The 19,209-nt window shown below is 46.8% G+C and overlaps 1 protein-coding gene across 2 annotated transcripts in view; it reads right to left on the bottom strand.

Annotated features, from left to right (window-relative positions):
- The window catches only part of LOC138491622 (claudin-15-like), a 253,614-nt gene that overhangs the window by 58,276 nt on the left and 176,129 nt on the right, over positions 1-19,209 (bottom strand). For both annotated transcript variants that reach the window (XM_069618247.1, XM_069618248.1), the window contains one exon: positions 6,331-6,412. In XM_069618247.1, coding sequence (XP_069474348.1) covers positions 6,331-6,412 — 82 coding nt within the window. The remainder of the gene's footprint in view (positions 1-6,330; positions 6,413-19,209) is intronic.

The following is a 19,209-nucleotide window of genomic DNA, read 5'->3' as shown; positions in this document are numbered from 1 at the left end:
GGATGATGTTCACAGAGTTAATGGCGTGTTTGAAGCCATACGAAGATGGATGGCGGTAAACTCTTTAGCTTTAAACAAGGAAAAAACTGAGCTGCTGATTGTGGGCACCCAACAAAGATTGGAAATGTTGGATAATCAGTATGCATGTTTTAAGTTGAATAGTAATGATATAAATATGTCTGAACATGTAAAAACTTTAGGAGTCTTTTTTCACTACCAGTTATCTTTTAAGACGCGTATCTCACACTTGAAATCAACATGCGCTTTTTACGAAAATCTACTCTGGCAATTTCGTCCATACCTGTGCGAGACGAACAGAGCTTTGATTGCAGGTGCAATCATAAATACAAAACTAGATTACTGCAATAGCCTCTTGATGGGTACATCTAAGATAAATATAAAACAAATTGAAGTAATTCAAAATAGAGCTGTCCGGGCAGTTTGTGGACTGAGTCGACGCTCTAAGAATTTGTCTGCTAGGAGGAAGCTGCATTGGCTCCCGTTGAGCAGCTAAATAAATTTAAAGGTGCAGTTTTGGTGTACAAATGCTTACCAGGCAATGCACCCTGCTATCTTGTCAACAGGATCAAAAGAGCCTCCGTAAGAAGAAACCTCCACTCAAACGGCAATCAGCTGCTGTATCAGCCGCGAATGACCCTTAAGAGGATTGGCGGTACCAGCTTTAATATCCGGGCACCTACCACTTGGAATCCTCTTCCCCTTGATCTCAAGAGCTGTGCATCTATTGCTCTATTAAAAAAACAGCTGAAGACAATGCTGTTTGATGGAGGGACTGTCTAGTTAATCCCACTTTTGGTTTGACCATAACAGAAATTCTCCTCTGAATGTCTACCATTTTATGTCATGTGTCTGTTTACATCTATGTGAACGCCTTGAGGCCTATAGGCGAATGGCGCTGTGACGTCCCAGTTTGTTGGTGCGCATGCGCAGGCCTCGTTATGGTCCCGCGCATGCGTGGTTGAATAAAGTGCGTCCGTGCGGCAGTTGCCGCCGGGACGCGGAGCAAGCAGCATCGCGTCCCGCATGTTCTCTTGGTCCGTGTCTGTGTGCGTGTGCCTGCGTGGGCCTAGGGGCCAGATACAACAACTGGCGACGAGGCAGGATCGCTGCCACAGCGTTCGCCCAACGGACGTGGGCGCACTATACACATCGCCGGCACGCGAGTGCACGACGCGGATCGAGTGCGAACGTTTTTTTTTCGCCTCGAGGCAGTAGTGGCCTGCAAAGGTGCTCGTGCGCTGCCACGACGGACATTTTCTGAACTCTTGATTGTCCCCAGCAACCTGGGGACAATCCAAAAAAAAAAAAAAAAAGCCGGACACAAGGCTAGAGCGGCTGACCACAGCAGAAGGTACGTCGAAGAGCACACCAGCCAGGTTTGCGGCCTCTATCACCCCGAGAGGTGCCTGTGCGACCTGTGAAGATGACAAGCAGCGAGGATGAAACGGAAGTGGCGACAAGAGTGGTGAGGACACAACAGGGATCGCTGCTGCCCATGCAGGAGTTTGACATGTCAGGGCCCCCGTCCAAGCTGGGACCCAGGTGGCTCCTATGGGTCAAGAAGTTGGAAATGTACTTTACTGCGACTGGGACTTCGAATGACGACGCAAAAAGGGCGACCCTTCTATATTCAGCTGGCCTGGACATTATGCACATCTATGAATCACTCGCCCTACCAGTGGTAACGTATGACACTGTCAAGACCGCGCTTGAAAACCATTTCATCCCACAGTCAAATGTCGACTACGAAAGGTTCCTATTCTGCAGAGAGAAGCAAAGGGAAGAAGAATCTCTCGATCAATTCTGTGCCAGACTGCGATTGATAGCCAGCACGTGTCGCTGGGACAACGACGAGCTGATGATAAGGAACCAGGTGCTCCAGGGCTGCAGCTCGGGCAAATTGCGGCGGCAAGTGCTGAGGGAGCCGGGGTGGTCACTGCAGCAGATACTAGACAGTGGAAGGACATATGAGCTAGCGGAATCCAGAGGTGCTAGCATGGACGCGGCGGTCAGGCCGAATGCAAGGGAGGAGGCTTTTGCCGTTTCCAAAAGAACAAAGCTGAAGGAAAAGTGGGCCCCAAAGGCATCAGAGAACAGGCATCCGTCCACGCCTGGGTCGATTTGTCCAGATTGCGGATATGACCTGCCACATGCAGAGGAGTGCCCCGCCAAGACGAGGTCGTGCGGACGGTGCAATGGACTAGGGCACTATGCTCGCATGTGCCGCGCACCGGCCCCTGTACTCACCCAGAGAGGCCCCGCGAGAATGAGAGGCGGCGGGTTCAGAAGGCAACGCAGCATTGCAGCCCTCGAACAGGAGATACAGAGGCTACAACTCGCGGAGGAAGAGGAAGAAGAGGAGGAGGACGAAGAAGAGGTGTTCTTCATCTCTAACATTGCCTCGGAAAACAAACGGAGGAGGCAACCCAGGTGTGTGGTGGACATATTGGGTGTGCCGACTCAGATACTCATAGACACAGGAGCCTCTGTGTGCGTGCTGGCAGAGGAAGATTACCTGAAACTTCCAGGCCTGCCGGCACTGGACAAGTCCCTGGCGAAGATATTTACTTTTGGAGGAGACACCCCACTGCCACTCAAGGGTGTGTTCGTGTCACCTGTGTCGAAGGGGGATAGTACCATCAAGGCAAAGTTCTTTGTCACAGACGTGAGCCCTCACTCGCTTCTCAGTTGCGCGGCGTCGGAGGCCCTCAATTTGGTTCATTTTGCGTATGGTGTATACCAGATAGACATTGAGACACTATTGGAGAGGTTCTCGGGCATCTTCGAGGGCATAGGGAAACTTAAAGCACCCCCAGTGCGCCTGCATATCGACGAGTCCATCAGACCGACAGCCCTCAAGCACCGCAGGATCCCGTTCCACCTAAGGGAAAAGGTGGAGGAGGAACTCCGGTCACTAGTAGAGATGGACATCATTGAGAGAGTGGAGGGGCCGACGCCCTGGGTGTCCCCAATAGTGGTGGCCCCCAAGCCAAAACAGCCTGGGGCAGTGAGGATCTGCGTAGACATGCGCCTCCCAAACGCTGCAATTAAGAGGGAGAGGCACATTACACCCACACTAGATGACATTATCGGAGAGCTTCAGGGGGCGAGAGTATTCTCGAAGTTGGACCTACGAGCGGGCTACCATCAGCTCGAACTGCACCCGGACTCCAGGTTCATAACTACTTTTACGACGCATGACGGCCTCTTCCAATTCAAACGACTGAGCTTCGGCATCTCATCGGCCGCTGAAGTTTTCCAGAACACCATTAGAGGGCCTTTGGCTGGCCTAAAAGGGGTGCTGAACATGAGCGACGACATTTTAGTCTTTGCGGACTCCGAACGGGAGCACATGAAGAGGTTGGAGGACACGCTCCTGAGGTTGAAGAACTTAGGGCTCACCCTTCATCGACAAAAATGCGAGTTCTTCAAGGACCGTATTGGTTTCTTTGGGTTCATCTTCCACGCGGCCGGTGTGTCGCCCGACCCAGCCAAAGTGAAGGACATTAAGGAAGCCACCCCCCCGCAGTCCCCTACGGAAGTGAGGAGCTTCCTAGGGATGGTGACCTATTGTGGGTGTTTCATCAAGGGGCTAGCGTCGCTGGCGGAACCACTCAGAGTGCTAACGAGGAACGACGCTGTGTGGAAATGGGGAGCCAGTGAGCAGGAGGCATTCCAGACTCTGAAAAATGCCCTATCCGATGGGGACACCATGGCATACTTCAACCCCAAAGTGGAATCAGAGGTGGTGGTTGACGCGAGTCCAGTGGGAGTAGGGGCGGTGCTACTGCAACCTGACGAACGTGGGGACATGCGCCCCATCGCCTATGCGAGTAAGGCCTTTTCGGACACGGAAATGAGATACTCACAGATTGAACGGGAAGCGTTAGCCATCCTGTGGGGCTGTCGGCATTTCCGGTTGTACATACAAACCTGTCGTGGTGGTAACTGACCACAAGCCGCTCCTGCCCATACTGGCTGGGGGGTCGTCCAAGCCCCCCCCCACGATCGAAAGGTGGATGCTAGCCCTGATGGAGTACGGGGTGAAACTCGTATACCGACCAGGCACGAACAACCCGGCCGACTACCTGTCGCGCCACCCCAGCAAGGAGAACTCTGTCACCGACATTGGGACGAATGAGTGCCATGGGCTTTTGTGTCAGGTGGTGGAAGGCTCTCTTCCGATGGCAATATCGAGACTTGAGATGGCAACGGAATGCTCCAAGGACGAGGTGTTTACCATTGTCAAGAATGCCCTGAGGAGCGGCGAGTGGAGGGAAGTGCTTCACGACAACTCCCGCCGTCAAGCGGAGGCTCAGAGCAACCTCCGAGCGCTCTGGAAGGTGAAGGATGAACTCTCGGTCGCGGACGATGGGCTTATACTTCGAGGGCGGCAAATCGTCATCCCACGGGCACTGAGGTCAAGGGTCCTCGAACTAGCCCACATCGGCCATCAGGGGATTGTCAAAATGAAGGCTCGGCTGAGACACAAAGTATGGTTCCCGGACTTGGAGGGGCGAGTGGAGAGTTTCGTGAGGAGGTGTATCGCATGTCAAGCAGCGGCCACGGGAGACAGAGCTCCGCCGATAAGGTCGATGGAGCGTAGCTGCAGACCATGGGAAACTGTCCATGTGGATTTTGGCTCGACTGGTCGGGGAATGTACTTTCTGGTGGCAGTGGACCAATGGTCCAGGTACCCCGAGGTGGAGGTGGTACAGTCGACGGCGACAGAGTTCGCAACGAAGGCATTAGATAAAATGTTTGCCACCCATGGATTCCCAGACCTCCTGTGCTCGGACAATGGGCCACCGTTCACAGGCAGCCAATTTGCAACTTACCTCCGAGAAAGGGGGATCCGGCATCGCAGGGTGTCCCCGCTCTGGCCGCGGGCCAACGGCGAGGCCGAGAGAATGATGCAGACTCTTAACAAGGTCCTGAGGATCTCCGCCTGTGGCGGTGAAGACCTGGAGAGGAAGCTCGTGGAGTTTCTGAGAGAATACCGCACGACGCCCCACCAGTCCACGAGAGTGGCTCCAGCCGAGGCACTATTTGGGCGATGCCCGAGGGGAATGCTACCGGAAGAGGACGGCCGTCTGCCCGGAGTAATAGACAATGATGGTGTCAGGGAAGAACGGGCCAGGCGCAACGACAAAGAAAGTGAAAGAAGGGGTCTGCAAGAAAAGGAGGTGCGAGTGGGGGACACAGTGTTGGTCAGGAACAGGCACCCCGAGGGGAAGTTGTCCCTGCCCTTTGAGCCGCGCCTGTGGAAGGTAACGCATGTTAAGGGCACCATGGTGACGGCAGCCTGCGACCGAGGAACAGTCACGCGCAACCGGTCGTTCTTCAAACGCATTGAAAGACCGACTGAAAATGGGACATCAGAGGAAGGCGTAGGGCAGGATGGTCCGCCAAGAGATCAGGAGGGCGAGCTGGGCAGGGACTCCCCGAGACCTGAACGTGAGGATTCGACTCCACCTCCCGCGTCACCAAGGTACCGATCCGCCGCGAGCGGCGATTGCCCGGGCATCTCAAGGACTATGTCCTGGACTCATGTGACTGAGCTGAGCGATGCAAGGTGAGACTCTCAGGTGGTCATATGTCCGCCCACCCGGGTACCCGGCGTGCGGGGAGGAGGCACGCCTAGCTGTTTAATTTGTTTTGGTTAAAGTTAAAAAGGGATGTGACGTCCCAGTTTGTTGGTGCGCATGCGCGGGCCTCGTTATGGTCCCGCGCATGCGTGGTTGAATAAAGTGCGTCCGTGCGGCAGTTGCCGCCGGGACGCGGAGCAAGCAGCATCGCGTCCCGCATGTTCTTTTGGTCCGTGTCCGTGTGCGTGTGCCTGCGTGGGCCTAGGGGCCAGATACAACAGGCGCGATACACAAAAAAATAGATAGATAGATAGATAGATAGATAGATAGATAGATAGATAGATAGATAGATGATCCAAAGAGTGAAATGTTATACTTTGTTGCTGTCAGTAGACCAGACAGAGAGCGATGGGTAAGAAAGCAAAGGGGGAGCGGTGTGCTAGAGAGGAAGCTGTGGGCCAGTAAAAAGAGAGCGAGTGGTGGGCCAGAAAGCTGATATTGTGATATAGAGCAATGGGCCGAGAAGCAGAGGAGGAGCAATGGGTCAGAGAGCAGATGGGTGGGCCAGAAAGCAGAGAGGAAGTGGTGGGCCGGAAAGAGGCAGCAAACTGTAGGTTAGGAGAATCTAAGATGTAGAAGGGATAATAAAGAATGGAGGGCTGTAGACTGGAGGAGGAACTGGAGAGCATAAGGTGTTAAAAATTCTGTTTTAGATACTTACTTTATTCCACCATATAGAGGATCATAAAATTGCACCGTTATCATGCCTGCATACCAGGAGACAGCCACCATCGACGAAAGACCTGTGGGATAAAAGGAGATACGCCTGTCAGGAAAGGTGCCTTCAATATTTGTTTGAGGGGAGTCAGTAAGGCATGTGTTTAGATGGCACAGATTAAAGGCTTAGTGTGACGCATCATTAACATGCTTTACTGTTGCTCAATTATTAAAGTGAGGGCTTGCTCCAGGGATACGAGTCAAAGAATGCCCTAATTATATTGGGCAGATCACAGTGAATGTTTCCTTTGGAATGTACATTTTCTTAGGACCGATGTACAGGACATTTAGGAGCTGATTGTTAACAGCCCCTAAAAGTGCTTTTGTACTGTAGAGAGTACCGCAGAGTGCTTAAACGTTTTGCTCATGAAAAATATTTTTTCTTTTTCCAAAACAATTTGATATCAAAAACATATTTTTTCTAATTTGAAGGCAATCGGGCTCCCCTACCCAATATTTCTTCTGGCATTTCTTACACAGTTGGTCATTCATATCTCAAATAGAAAACATTGTTAAACTCTTAATAGGGTGGAGTGAGACATTCTTCCAAAGTGATGGTGACATTTGTTTTCCATTGCTAAATTCACAGATATGATTGCACAGTATTCCAATATATATTTATCTATAACTATAAATTGTCCCAACTTAAGTCTTTCCCTCCCCTTTTCAGAAAAGTTTGCCAATTTGGCTTCATGGCCCCTGTTTTGTACTGAACCTCTCATAGGAGATACCAATCAAAATACATACATTTAAGGTATTACCTGCAACAGCGCTGCTGTAAAGAATGTATATTTGTGAATGATGCATTAATCATTTTCTAACTTGGAGACCTCTGTTCGAGAACTTCTGATAGTTCTCCAGTGCTCACTTAAAAAGGATTCCCTGGAAAAGTATCAGGTGTTTTCTCAGAACACCCAACTATGGGCTGAGGCGGTGTGCAGTCATAATGCCGAAAAAAAAATATCGAATTGCAAAAATGTCTAAACAATAATGTCGAGAAAAAAAATGTCGAATTTTTTATTTTTTAATTTACATGTTTTTTTTCGGTTCTGGGGGTAAAAAAAGGGGTAAAACAAAAAAAGGGGCGGTTGGGGGGGAGCCTCCCCATTCCGAACAAAAAACAACCAAAAACAAAAATTCAACATTTTTTTTTCGACTTTTTGTTTTAGACATTATGGGCCTCATTATGACCCAGGCGTTAAGGGTTAACGCCATCGTTAACCCTTAACGCCTATTCTGATTTTAACGGCTGCTTTTAGCAGCCGTTAAAATCCATGGCGCTAACCTGCCATGATGCTAATTACGCCACCGTAATTTACGGTGGCGTAATTAGCGCCTTCCCCACTCCCATTATGCCCTATGGGGCAAAAATGGGAATGGGGAAGGGAAAATGGGAAATGGGGATTTACCGCCCCACTCACCTTGGAATGGGGCGGTAAATCCACCATCCACCATGGTGTAAACGAAGTTTACACCATGGTGGTAATGTTGGCGCAATTAGCGCCTGGGTCGTAATGACCCCCTATGACTTTCGATATTATTTCATTCGACTTTATGACCATAAACTGGCTGAGGCAGCACTGGAAGCAAGATAAAATACCTAGGCTCTTGGTTATCAAAGTCGTCTGATCTTGATCTTGCAAGATGAAATCCAGGAATATCTAAACAGATGGTTATTACTGAATTTGAGTATGTGCGGCAATGCAAATACTATCAAATTGATGAGCCTTCCACACTACCAAAATGAATGTATCTTTTTAGATCTTTCAACTGTTCTGATGGCTAGATCATGCTTTAATACAAAACTTACTTTGCACCTCACAAATTCCCTGTCTCCTGGAGCAACACCACTTCTCAACTCACTCCTCTAATTGTTGGTGTTCCACAAGGCTCTGTCTTGGGTCTGCCCCTTTTTACACTGTGCAACTCTGCTCTTGGGGCACTAATCCCATCCTTTGGGTTCTTGTGCCAACTCTTCCCAGAAGACACCCAAATCTTCTTCTCTTTCCCTGAACTCTCCTGCGATCCCTCTATCAAAATGTCCGACTGATTCTCTGCAATTAAGTTGGATCACTTTGCACTCTCTGATGTTAAACTCTACCCAACAGAGGTGCTCTTCTTCACTGCCAATAGCTCTCTCTCTTCTCTTCCTCTGCCTATCCAGTTTCCACCTGACACTCTCCTCTGCTCTTCTTCAACTAGAATCCTCAGCATCATCTATGACGCTTCTCACACCTTCTCTACTTTCATCTCTAAAACTGGAGCAGCATCTCACCTCAACCTCCTAAATATTAGCAAAATCTGGCACATCCTTCCTTTCAACACTGCCAAGCATCTCTTAATCACTCTTGTCTTCTATAAACTGGACTACTGTGCCAGCATCCTCTTTGGTCTCCCTGTGAGAAATCAACTTCTGGGGCACCAGTGGTCCAGGGATGAATATCGGTTTCTAAACCATCAATCAACCCCACACCTCTAGTACACCAGAAGGGATCTTAACAGATTGGAGTACAAGTAAATTATTAGACTTCCTTGTCCAATATGTGGCAATGGCATGCTTATCTCTGCAAGTTCGTGGATCGTTGGTTAGTTGCAACACAGCGAAGATACAGTTATTACCCAATGATAAAAGGGACTGTACAGTGAAGGTTGTATACAAATATCTACTTTATTATTACTACAACAGACAGTTCTAGCACGGTATAGGACGATTTTACCAACAAAAAATGGTCGCAATGACCAAAAGTTCTAAAAATGCTACCACCAAAGGTTCGAACACCAACAGTTCGTACCTTTGTTGGTAGCATTGTAACAATAAATGGGGGCTGTGGGGGTCTCCCCCGCATTTACCCGCTCACTATATTTCCTGGTGTAGTGAGCGGGGGTTACAGGGGACACCCCCAAAGCCTTGCATTAAAAAGAAGAAAAAAAGAAAAGAAAAGGACCCTGTGGCACCGGTTCCCGATCACAGAAGTGAAAGGGAACTGGCGCTCCAGGAACTCAGCATGAAGATGAAGGTAAATGGGGTTTGTTTATGTTGGGGGTGAGGGTAGGGGGGGTGCTATGGGTGTGTTGTGTGTGTGTGAGTATGTATGTGTGTTTGCATGAGAAAGGTGCAAACTTTTGGTAGTTTGCACCTTTCTCATGCAAACGTTCCGGCCGCGGTAAATTCAGCCGCAGTTCGATCACTGCAAATCTATAGCACACTACAATTGCAACCCACTCTGTAAAGGAACAGAGACAACAGACAGTTTCACAAAGGAAAGGGATGCACTTTGGATACTGACAGGCGGGTAGTTGGTAAAGCAATCATTCTTACTGTTCAAGGTTATTTTGGTCCCAGCACCAAAGGGGCAAAGGGTCTTAACTGTCTCTAAGGGCCTTCAGAGAAGGATAAGGGGGGGCCAAACCACAATGTACATGGTGCTGAAGAAGTTCTTGGTGCTCAATAGTGTCGAGGCAGTTCCAGGGCACTTTGCAGCCCATGAGACAAGGTTAGTGGTGGGAGACAGCTGCAGTTACAAGGCAGCAGGCAGTTTGGCAAGCGAGGCTGGATGGACATCTGCAGGCTGTCCGGCACCACGGCTCAGGGCCAAGAATTGTTGTCTCTGTGCTGGTTGGCTGATCTGGAATACTGGTCGAGGTGTCTCGGGTGGCTCTGGTGACTGTGGCATGAAAACAGTCAGCGGTGCAGCAGGATGCGGCTTGAGGACTCGACTGTCTCAAAATTGTCATTAAATGATGGATGCTGGATGATGCTTGTGTGGCACTCCTCCTAATTTCTTCGCATGGCTTGTATCCTTTCAAGGCAGACGGCCCAAAGCTCAGGAGAGTGTTAGCAGACAACAGCCTTTTCCTTTGTACAGAGACTTTCCGGCACTTCCCACCTAGGGAGCCTGCTGTCAGAATGTAGCAGGGCACACTGTGTGCTGGCTGGAAACTGGTTCTGGAGCTGCTGGATGGGTCCTCTGAGTCTGGTCCCTCTGTTCCCTGGGAGATGTTTAGCAGAGGGATCTTGCTTCCCACTTGGAACTCCTTACATTCCTTCACTGGTGGAAGGTAGACTGTACCTTCAGCTTGGGTCCAAATGAGTCCTTCTTCTTACTCCTTGCAAAGTCTTCAGATGAGCTGATCAGTGAGGGGCTCAGCCCTCTTTTAAAGCCAAATGGGGCAAGGCATTGGTGTAGGCCAAACCTATCTTAAGTGAGCCAATCCGAGGTCTCCACCAAATATCTTCAGTGATGCTTCAGGTCAGAACCAGGTTGCTTGGCAGCAGACAGGAAAGGATGACCACATATACTTCTAAGTCCCACCCATCTTCCTGTCTGCTGTCCATCAAAGTGTCTCCATAACTAACTGAGCCATATGCGGTGCTTCATCACAACATGGGCCACCTTTGAAGTAGGGGGTTGCAGGCAGACCTTCGTCTCTACACTTCACATGCTTCCCTGCTCTGAAAGGAGTGGTTCCAGACAGGACATTCATTGCCCTTTCATACCAAGGAGGGGTGTTAGTAACAAGTTGACACATTGCATTACAAAGAGGTGTTGCCGGCTGGTCTCCATTGTCACTTCCTACACCCATGCCTTCCCTGAGGCCTGCTAATTAACATTCTTCAGAATTGACTGCCACCAGCAAGGTTTGACAACGGTGATGCAAATCCATGGGGCCTTGAAATTCTAATCAGGCTGCCCACGGACAAACATTTTTGATGTACCCACAGATGTCAGGTGTCAGCAACACATGACAGGAGAGATTATTTTTCTGCTGTGTGGTGAGCGTGGAAAATATGCGCAGGAATGGTCCCACATATTTTCGAGACTGATCTCCCAACATTCAATCTGTTAAATAAACAAAACCCAGGCGAGTGTACTTGTCCTTACGATGGTCGAATTCCTCACACTCCCCATCTATGCTTTCCGTCCTCTCAACAAGATCCTTAACTTTGCTAACAGGACTTTCTTTGAACTCCCTCACTTCACACTTACTTCCTCATAATGTCTTCAGGCTAGATGGCTAATGATGCAAAACAAGGCCAGATGTAAATTTCTTCTCCGGGTTCACACATCTATCCACACTAAGACATCACTCTATCTAACCCCTCTGTCCAACTCTACAAGCCTTCTCGTAATCCCTGCTCTGCCTCCTCGACTACCCTTGTGGCTCATCATCCTCCCTGTGCTTCCTTTCACTTCCACTCTTTCTCTCTTCTTGCTCCACTTGCATGGAATTCTCTTCCCCCGGACATCTGAGAAACAGTCCACACAGATTTGTTCAAAACCAAACTAAAAGCCTACCTCTTTGCCTCTGAGTTACCCTATTAACTTACCTCTCATTTGCCTTCCATCATGGTCACATCCTGAGCACAGCTTGACATACCACCTACCTACACTTAAAAATGTCCAATGTTGGTTGTCCTTAATCTATGTATGTCCAATTATGTATTGTCCCCGGTGATTGTTCCATTTACTCCCCTCTATAACCTGGTCCGAATGCCCCTTAAACTCACCCCATTCTAAGAAGCTCACTGCTTCCCGTCAAATGTGATTTCTTATCTATTGTACGTTCTTTTGTGATCAAAAGAGCATTGTTCCGCCTGTATATAAATAAAATAAATAAATAAATAAACAAACTTAGAAATGTAATCCAGGTGATGGGAAGCATGGCACAAATAATAGGCAGAACCAAAAGGTGTTGACTGGAAGGTTTTCAATACATTCTAACCACATACCTAGTTATGGGCAACCCTTCAGACGATTGTCTTTCAGGCTGACAAGCCATTACTGAAGAGGAAAAACCACATGCAAATCGGGCTTGGTGCCACCTAAATGGGGCAGTTCACACTAAACTGCTATGCCACATCCCTTCCGCATGACACCACAAGCAGCCCCAGGCATGTTTCAGCATCATTGAGCGCCATTAGTGAGGTGTAGCTTGGGTCTTTAGACCCAGTAGACTCAGGGCCAGGCCTGATGCCAGCATGGGGGAGGGAGGGCAGATCCATCCAAGGCCACCCCGTGTCCCCACAGCAAAGAGGCCTTGTCAGTGGTGTTTAACACTATTGGGCCTGAGCACAGGGCAGCAACCTCAGAGCAATTAGCGTTCTGAAGGGCTGCACCGCAGGAGCCTGGTCAGAGTTTGTTTGCTTGTCCTGGGCCGTGATTTATGCCCCAAAGCCATGAGAGCACAAATGACCAGGGAGATGGAGGGCTAATCACACATCTAAGCGAGGTTGCACAGTTGTTAAATCAGACGGCTTACAAGTACCTAGCAGTATCCAGTGTTACTATTTTGTTAACTACAATGTTCATCTTACTTACACTTCCAACCTCAGTTACAATATGATGCTATTTAAGTTGATTTCTGTAATTGTATGTGTGTTTATTTTTTATGGGAATACAATTGTTATTCACGTCATTCTTACCAAGATATTTAACTGTATCAAACCATAAATGGCAACAAGTGATGATGCTTGCACAGAGATCTGGGCAGCAAAGGACCTTTACAAATTCAAAGTATATATTCTGCTGCTTTAACTGCATAAGTATAAGGGAAAGAATAAGGTTGGTAGTAAGGCAAAGGTTCATTCTGAACGGGAGAGTATAGTAACATAATAAAGTGATAGATGCAATGCTTTGAATTAAACATTACCAGTATCATTGCTCTGGGCAACCTTGCATGCCATAATGGTAAGTCTTAGCTATTACAGAAGGGGAAAAGCCATTAGGAAATTATTCTTCGTTCTGGCCACCATAAAGTGCAGTGCAATCTCAACAGATTGCCCATGTTCCCTCTGCACTGGAACACAAGCTACTTATGCCATCTTTAGGCCTCACAGTCTAGACGTTTGGGCAGAGCTGCTCACTTCAATGGCAGGGCCAAGGCCGATTTGCAAACAGTAGTATTTATTGAAGGCAGACCAGAGCAATGCCAGTGGTTATGATGGATTTAGAGCCTTTTTTAGTTTGGCTCTTATGTGTCAGCCAGAACTCTTGCATTGGAAAACACATACAATCGAGGTGTAATGTGAGCATGGACACCCACCCTATGGGTGGGTTTTGTAATTTACCAACCCAATGACGTGGTTATGTTAATCCCTATGGCATTCTCATCAACTTCCTGCCCCTCGCCGCCAAAACACCACCTCTTGGGAACTCTTTGAGCTAGCTCCATCACAAAGCAACATCAAACGTTATGCTGTATAGGGCCTGACACTGTTTTATCTAAGCATTCTTTTGAGTGTTTAAATTGTCTCTACAAATTAGCTTCTGGTGTGATTAAAATCTCTTAACAGTATGTTTATGCCTATCTTATGGCTTCTCAAAAGCCCAAACTGTCAAATTTGTCAATTTATGATGTTGGTTTAAGTTTATCTCCTTAATTGACAATGTATTTGCCCAGATGTGGGTACTTTGCTTGCTGTCTGAGGGAATCAAGCTGCACTTAACTAAGTTGGTCCAACAAGGCCCAACTTAAAAATATCAAGGCTAGAATGGCAAGTTTGGACCACTTTCCCCTTTTCTTCTCATGAGTACTTGAGGACAAACAGGTGTCCACAGTCTTGGGGAACACTCCCGTCCCCTGCACACCAATTTCTATTGTGATCCAATCAACAATTAAGACCTTCCAGGTAGTTAGTTGTGATTATAAATTCTTATTTTTGAAGAAATAATAACAATGTTCTCAATGACGTGTGTCTTGACAATAAATTGAACAGGACAATAATCAAGATTCTTAAGTCAGCAATTCTTGATACATGTGCTCTACGCGTTTCGGGAAATCTTTTTCCTTCCTCAGGAACAAATCTTCATATCTTTTCATGCCTCAAGTGCATTCAGATCTACAAACCTTAAAGAGAAGGAATGTACCTCTTTAGTAAGATAGTTCATATTGGAACACTACTCTCAACATATACATCATTGTTCAATGTCTATCACAATATTATACTTCAGTAATCACGTGGAGTCAGTCTCACTATCACAGTCAATGCTGTGTGCTGTGTTTATAAGTACTGGAACCTGAGTAGTGGCTATGTAGTTATGGCTAAGTTGCTCTTTCCATAGGAAGAGCACTTTCTGGGCAGCAGCTTATAACTCCGCTGTCCCTCAGCGAATCCTCACAAAACTTTGCAAAAAAAGTATATGGCCCACTCTGAATTTTTTTGCAAAATTTGGTGAGGGTTAGTCCAGGTGGGGAAAAGTTGAAAAGTTGTAGGGGGGGTCCCAAAACATCTTTTTTTCCCACAGACTGAATGGGGGAAAAACTTTGCGCATGCCTACAGGCCAAACCGCTGGACGGATTTTCACCAAGTGTGCGGCAGGGCAGGGGCTTGGTCCCAAAAGCGTGCTTTTATAAATTTGGTGTAAATCTGTCCAGTAGTTTCCTTTTAAACGATCAAAAAGTATGTCTCTAAAAATTAGTGATATCTATGTCCGCTCCGCAGTCACACTTCCCTGTTAGCTCCGCGGACAGGATACCGATGGCTAAGGGGCTGATGGGTTGACTGCGGACATGCGACATCTCCGCCGATTGGCTGCAGTGAGCCGTGATTTGCGTCAGGTTGTTTGGATGTGTCCGACATCTTGGATCCGCCGGCAGCGCGGCTGTGACCAGAGACGAAATGCTGTTTCCGAAACTGTGTTCATGATGTATTCCCTATGCCTGCCTTGTCTGGAATGTTTGTAAGTACTGAAAATGAGGGGTCTCATAAGGATAGTACTTCAGTCCGTGCTGTGCGTAGGCACCTTGAAAGTATTCTAAGGACATGCATAGTGTCAGCGAACATTAAGATTGGGTACATGCCGTACTTAACATTTTTATTAGTATGAGGGTGCTCCACATTTATACGTCACCAGGGGGGTGATATGCTGCGGTGGTTGTGGCCAGGGCCTACAGTCTTGGTTGCAGGGCCGAAGGCCGTGCACCCAAGAACTAAGTTAAAAGCAGAGTTATTAGCCACAACGGTTTTCATACACTATCACCCACACCTTCAACTATTTATGCCCTTACATCCAAGCCTCTAGCCTCTGGGCACAACCACTTCAGCATATCACAGCTATAGATACACCAGGCCATGCACCAAACAACAAAGTTATAAGCACTGCAATTATTTGTCACTGCATACCTATAGATTAAAATGTGTATGGACAAACACCCAAGACTCTAGGGCCTGGCAACAACCACTTAAGCATATCACAGCTATGCATACACCCGTATTATCGACCATCAAGGAGGTGGTTGTGGGAAGCACGTAGAGTCTTGGATGCATGGTCGAAAGCCATGCACCTAAGACCAAACTTGTACGTAGTGCAGTTAAAAGCCACAATTGGTGTGATATGCTGTGATGGTTGCGGCCAGGACCTAGAGTCTTGGGTGTTTGTCCAAAAACAAAGCTATAAGCACTGCAGTTATAGGCCACTATGGTTTTTACATATTGCACACCCATATATTGAAATAGCTATGGCCTTACACCGAAGACTGTAGGCTCTGGACACAATGACTGCAGCATATTACACAGCCACGGTAGTGGCTGTGCAGTTACGGTTAAGTTGCTGCTTCCATAGAAAGCAGCACTGTTTCGGAAGGTCAGTGTTACTGAGGCTGGGATGGGCTGTGGCAGCAGTAAGTCAAAAAGTGGTGTTTTCATGTCACCAAAGTCATATGGTACATTGGCCGTAGATGCTCAATATACGGCAAAGAATCACTCTGTCTTGCAACGCTTTAACAATACTATTTCTGTGAGACTGGCGTCCTACATTTTAAAATCTGAGACATCCACTTGCACTATTTGCTGCCAACAGTGGTTCAGCACGTGTATGGGAGTAGCGATTCTCATGAATGGATTCTAATATGTTGTTGTAAAGTGAGAATGTATTTGCATTCTGAGTGAAGGTCACTTGATTTGCGTTTTTTGGTTTCCAGTACAGTAGGGCCACACATCCAACTGTACCAATAAGAGTCCATTGTTTTTTGACCTTGAGCGAAAAAACAGTAAGAATGAGGGAGTGAAAGTTTGCAACACATACCATTTGATAAGGTTATGTTTCAAAAACATTTGTAAGGCACATGAAATATCACTTCACTAAGATTCATTGAGCCAAAAGCATTGCTGTCTGACTTCACCTAAACCAATGGAGGCGGTACATATCATGTAAGTTGAATTTTGACGACTGCACACCGCACTGAGTTTGAATTTTTATATTACCAGACCATTTTATTTTTGACAATACTACCTGTCTTTGCAGTTCTTATTTTTTTTCCCCTTACCGAGAGTGCAGATTGTCCGCGTTCTCAGGCTATGCGTTCATTCACCCTTGTTGAACGCTAATATTTTCCCTTTAAAATGTCATGTTTGGCCATATTGGTAGCTGTATCACTTTGCACGTTCTGTTGGTCTTTTCAGAAATCACGAGGTGGCATTTGCAAATGCTTGCACATTACTTTTGCCTTGGTAGCTGCAATAGTATCTTTGTGTAAAGTTGTCATTTTTTAAAGTTATAGAGAGTGCAAATTGTTGACATTTGTAGCCTGTCACTAGCTATACCCATGTTGAAACCAACTATTTACTAAACATTTTTTGTATGGCAACTTCGATTTGTCTTAGTTCCTACGTTCTTTTTGTCTTTTTTTTTATATTGTTTGGCAAAGGTTGGTTATTGATACGTGTTTCCTTTACACTTTCCCGACCAGCTACTGTGCATGTCATGGTTTCCAGTTGCCGAGTGATGGCTTCTTCAGCCTCCAAATGCAGTTGCTGGTGACCGGGTGCCTGCCCGAAATAATTCTGTGGGATGATCGCGCCGGCCCACTTTGTCCATACGCTGAAGTGTCTACTAGGAGTAACATAAGATCTTTTACGGTGTTGTAGCCAAAAGGTCATGGCGACGTTTTGACAATCATTGCGGAAACAAAGGGGTTGCTTTATCGAAAACGCATAATTTGTGTTTGGAAAAAAAAACAACGTGTGCTTCACCATTAACATTTTCGATGACGACCGAAGAAACAAATTTATTATGTGATTGACAATGGGATTACGCCGATGTTCGTGCACAGTTTATTGTGAAAAAAAGTATTTTAGAAATTCAAAAATGTTACTCTTTCTTTTAAAAACTATTTTATTACTTCAAAATGTCACGTGCTACATTGTACGTTCATGCGTGTTAATTTTCAGGTGCTGCGTCACGGCACGTAGGTGCTTATGAGCGCATTTGGGTATGCTGGAGAGGATCGTCAATGAGAAAGGTACTGCATATCACTAGGGTTGGTTATGTGAGGGTCAAGGGCGGCCATAATGTTTTATTGACGTCAGGCCCACTTATGTTAGGCAGCTGCAGCAATGGCGAACATTAGAACAGGATGAACACGCTCTGCTGTCAGATTTAGTATGTTTGCCAAAGAGGAAAAATGAGCTAAGGTACACTGCAAATGTTTGTGCTACATCAACGTTTCTGCAAACATACATGGCTGCATCCTCGGTACAATCTTATCTTCTGACCTTTCCACCTGGGCACTTTATGAAAATATGTGTACGAAGGTGAGTTCTAATGCTCATGGTTTCAATATGCGTGCCATGATTGCGATTGAGGCCACAGAGTTTGTTGGGATTTTTTTCCACACATAATATGACAATTCATTTGGGCAGTCATTTGACAGTTTTGGGGCAAAAAACTTGGTGCATTTACTGAAAATGTGTCTACGGCAGATTGGTAACGCCGAAAAGACTGGTGTTGCAGATGTTGCAGTGTTTTGGTGTTTGACAAGTGTCGCTCTTTCAATAAAAAACAATGCTACAACTTCAATGGCTGAGGGGTAGGCTGTACCTATGGGTAGTGGCCAGAGTGTCGGGGTCATGGTATAAGGTCATGATGTACGCAATGTGGCTACTGGCCATGACCAGAACGGAGAAAAGATAGCATTACAGTGGCAATATCCACCTGGGACTGGCTTTGTGGTAAATTGTTGCACATAACCATACATTTCAATGGGAATACAAATGTGCTCATGGCAATATGGTCATACAGTTTCATTTTTTTTTTTTGCAGACTGCAATGGAAAGCGAAGAAGGACTATGTATGCAACACCCGGCATCCCTTTCTATGGTGGCCATCTTGGAAGAGGATTTTATTTCTTAAAGCGGGATGCCTGAGGCGGCCCGCCTCAAGACACAAAATCATCTGTTTTAATACCACGGGTTACTGCTTTGGAAATGTACATTGGAAATGGCTTGCATCCCCCATTTTAGGAGTGGAAGGGGGGGTTAATGATCCAGAAACCTCGTTATGCACTTTTGGTTCCATTGCCCTCATAACTGCCCTGCTGGCACTTTGTCCACCGTTCCAGTCCCTGGAACGGAGGATGAACACTACAATATTCCCATTAGCATACCAGAAACTATAAATGGAACTGTTTGAAAATATTATTGCATCTATGTACTTTACTAGGAAATATAAAGCAGAAGCAGTGTATGCGTTTTTTTTTTCCATTCCTTTTTGCGACTGTGAATGGTGGGTCCGCAAGGAACATTTCTTTTGTGTATGTATGGCTTTTGTTTGGAAGGATAGCTAAGACCGAAAGTTGCGGACGGAACTGAGGAAAGAGGCAGCAAACAGTAATATGGAGGGGTAGGTGGAAGGTGGAAAATGTAGTGGGTGTGTTATTTGTGAGCTGGGGCCACTGTTTCTACAGCTGCTTCTTCACAGCACTACTGGTGTTTTTTGGGGAGGAGGGATGGCTTTAAGATGAATAGGAGTTTTATTAAAAGTATGTGCTGTGTACGATTATGTGTTGGAGTTCTGCACGGAAAATGTTGCGGTTGCATGTTCAC

The sequence above is a fragment of the Ambystoma mexicanum genome, chromosome 10, assembly GCF_040938575.1.
Source record: "Ambystoma mexicanum isolate Mex_15411 chromosome 10, UKY_AmexF1_1, whole genome shotgun sequence".
Classification (NCBI taxonomy): Eukaryota; Metazoa; Chordata; class Amphibia; order Caudata; family Ambystomatidae; genus Ambystoma; species Ambystoma mexicanum.
Note: the sequence above shows the minus strand (reverse complement) of the source record. Positions and strands in the feature narration are given on the sequence as shown.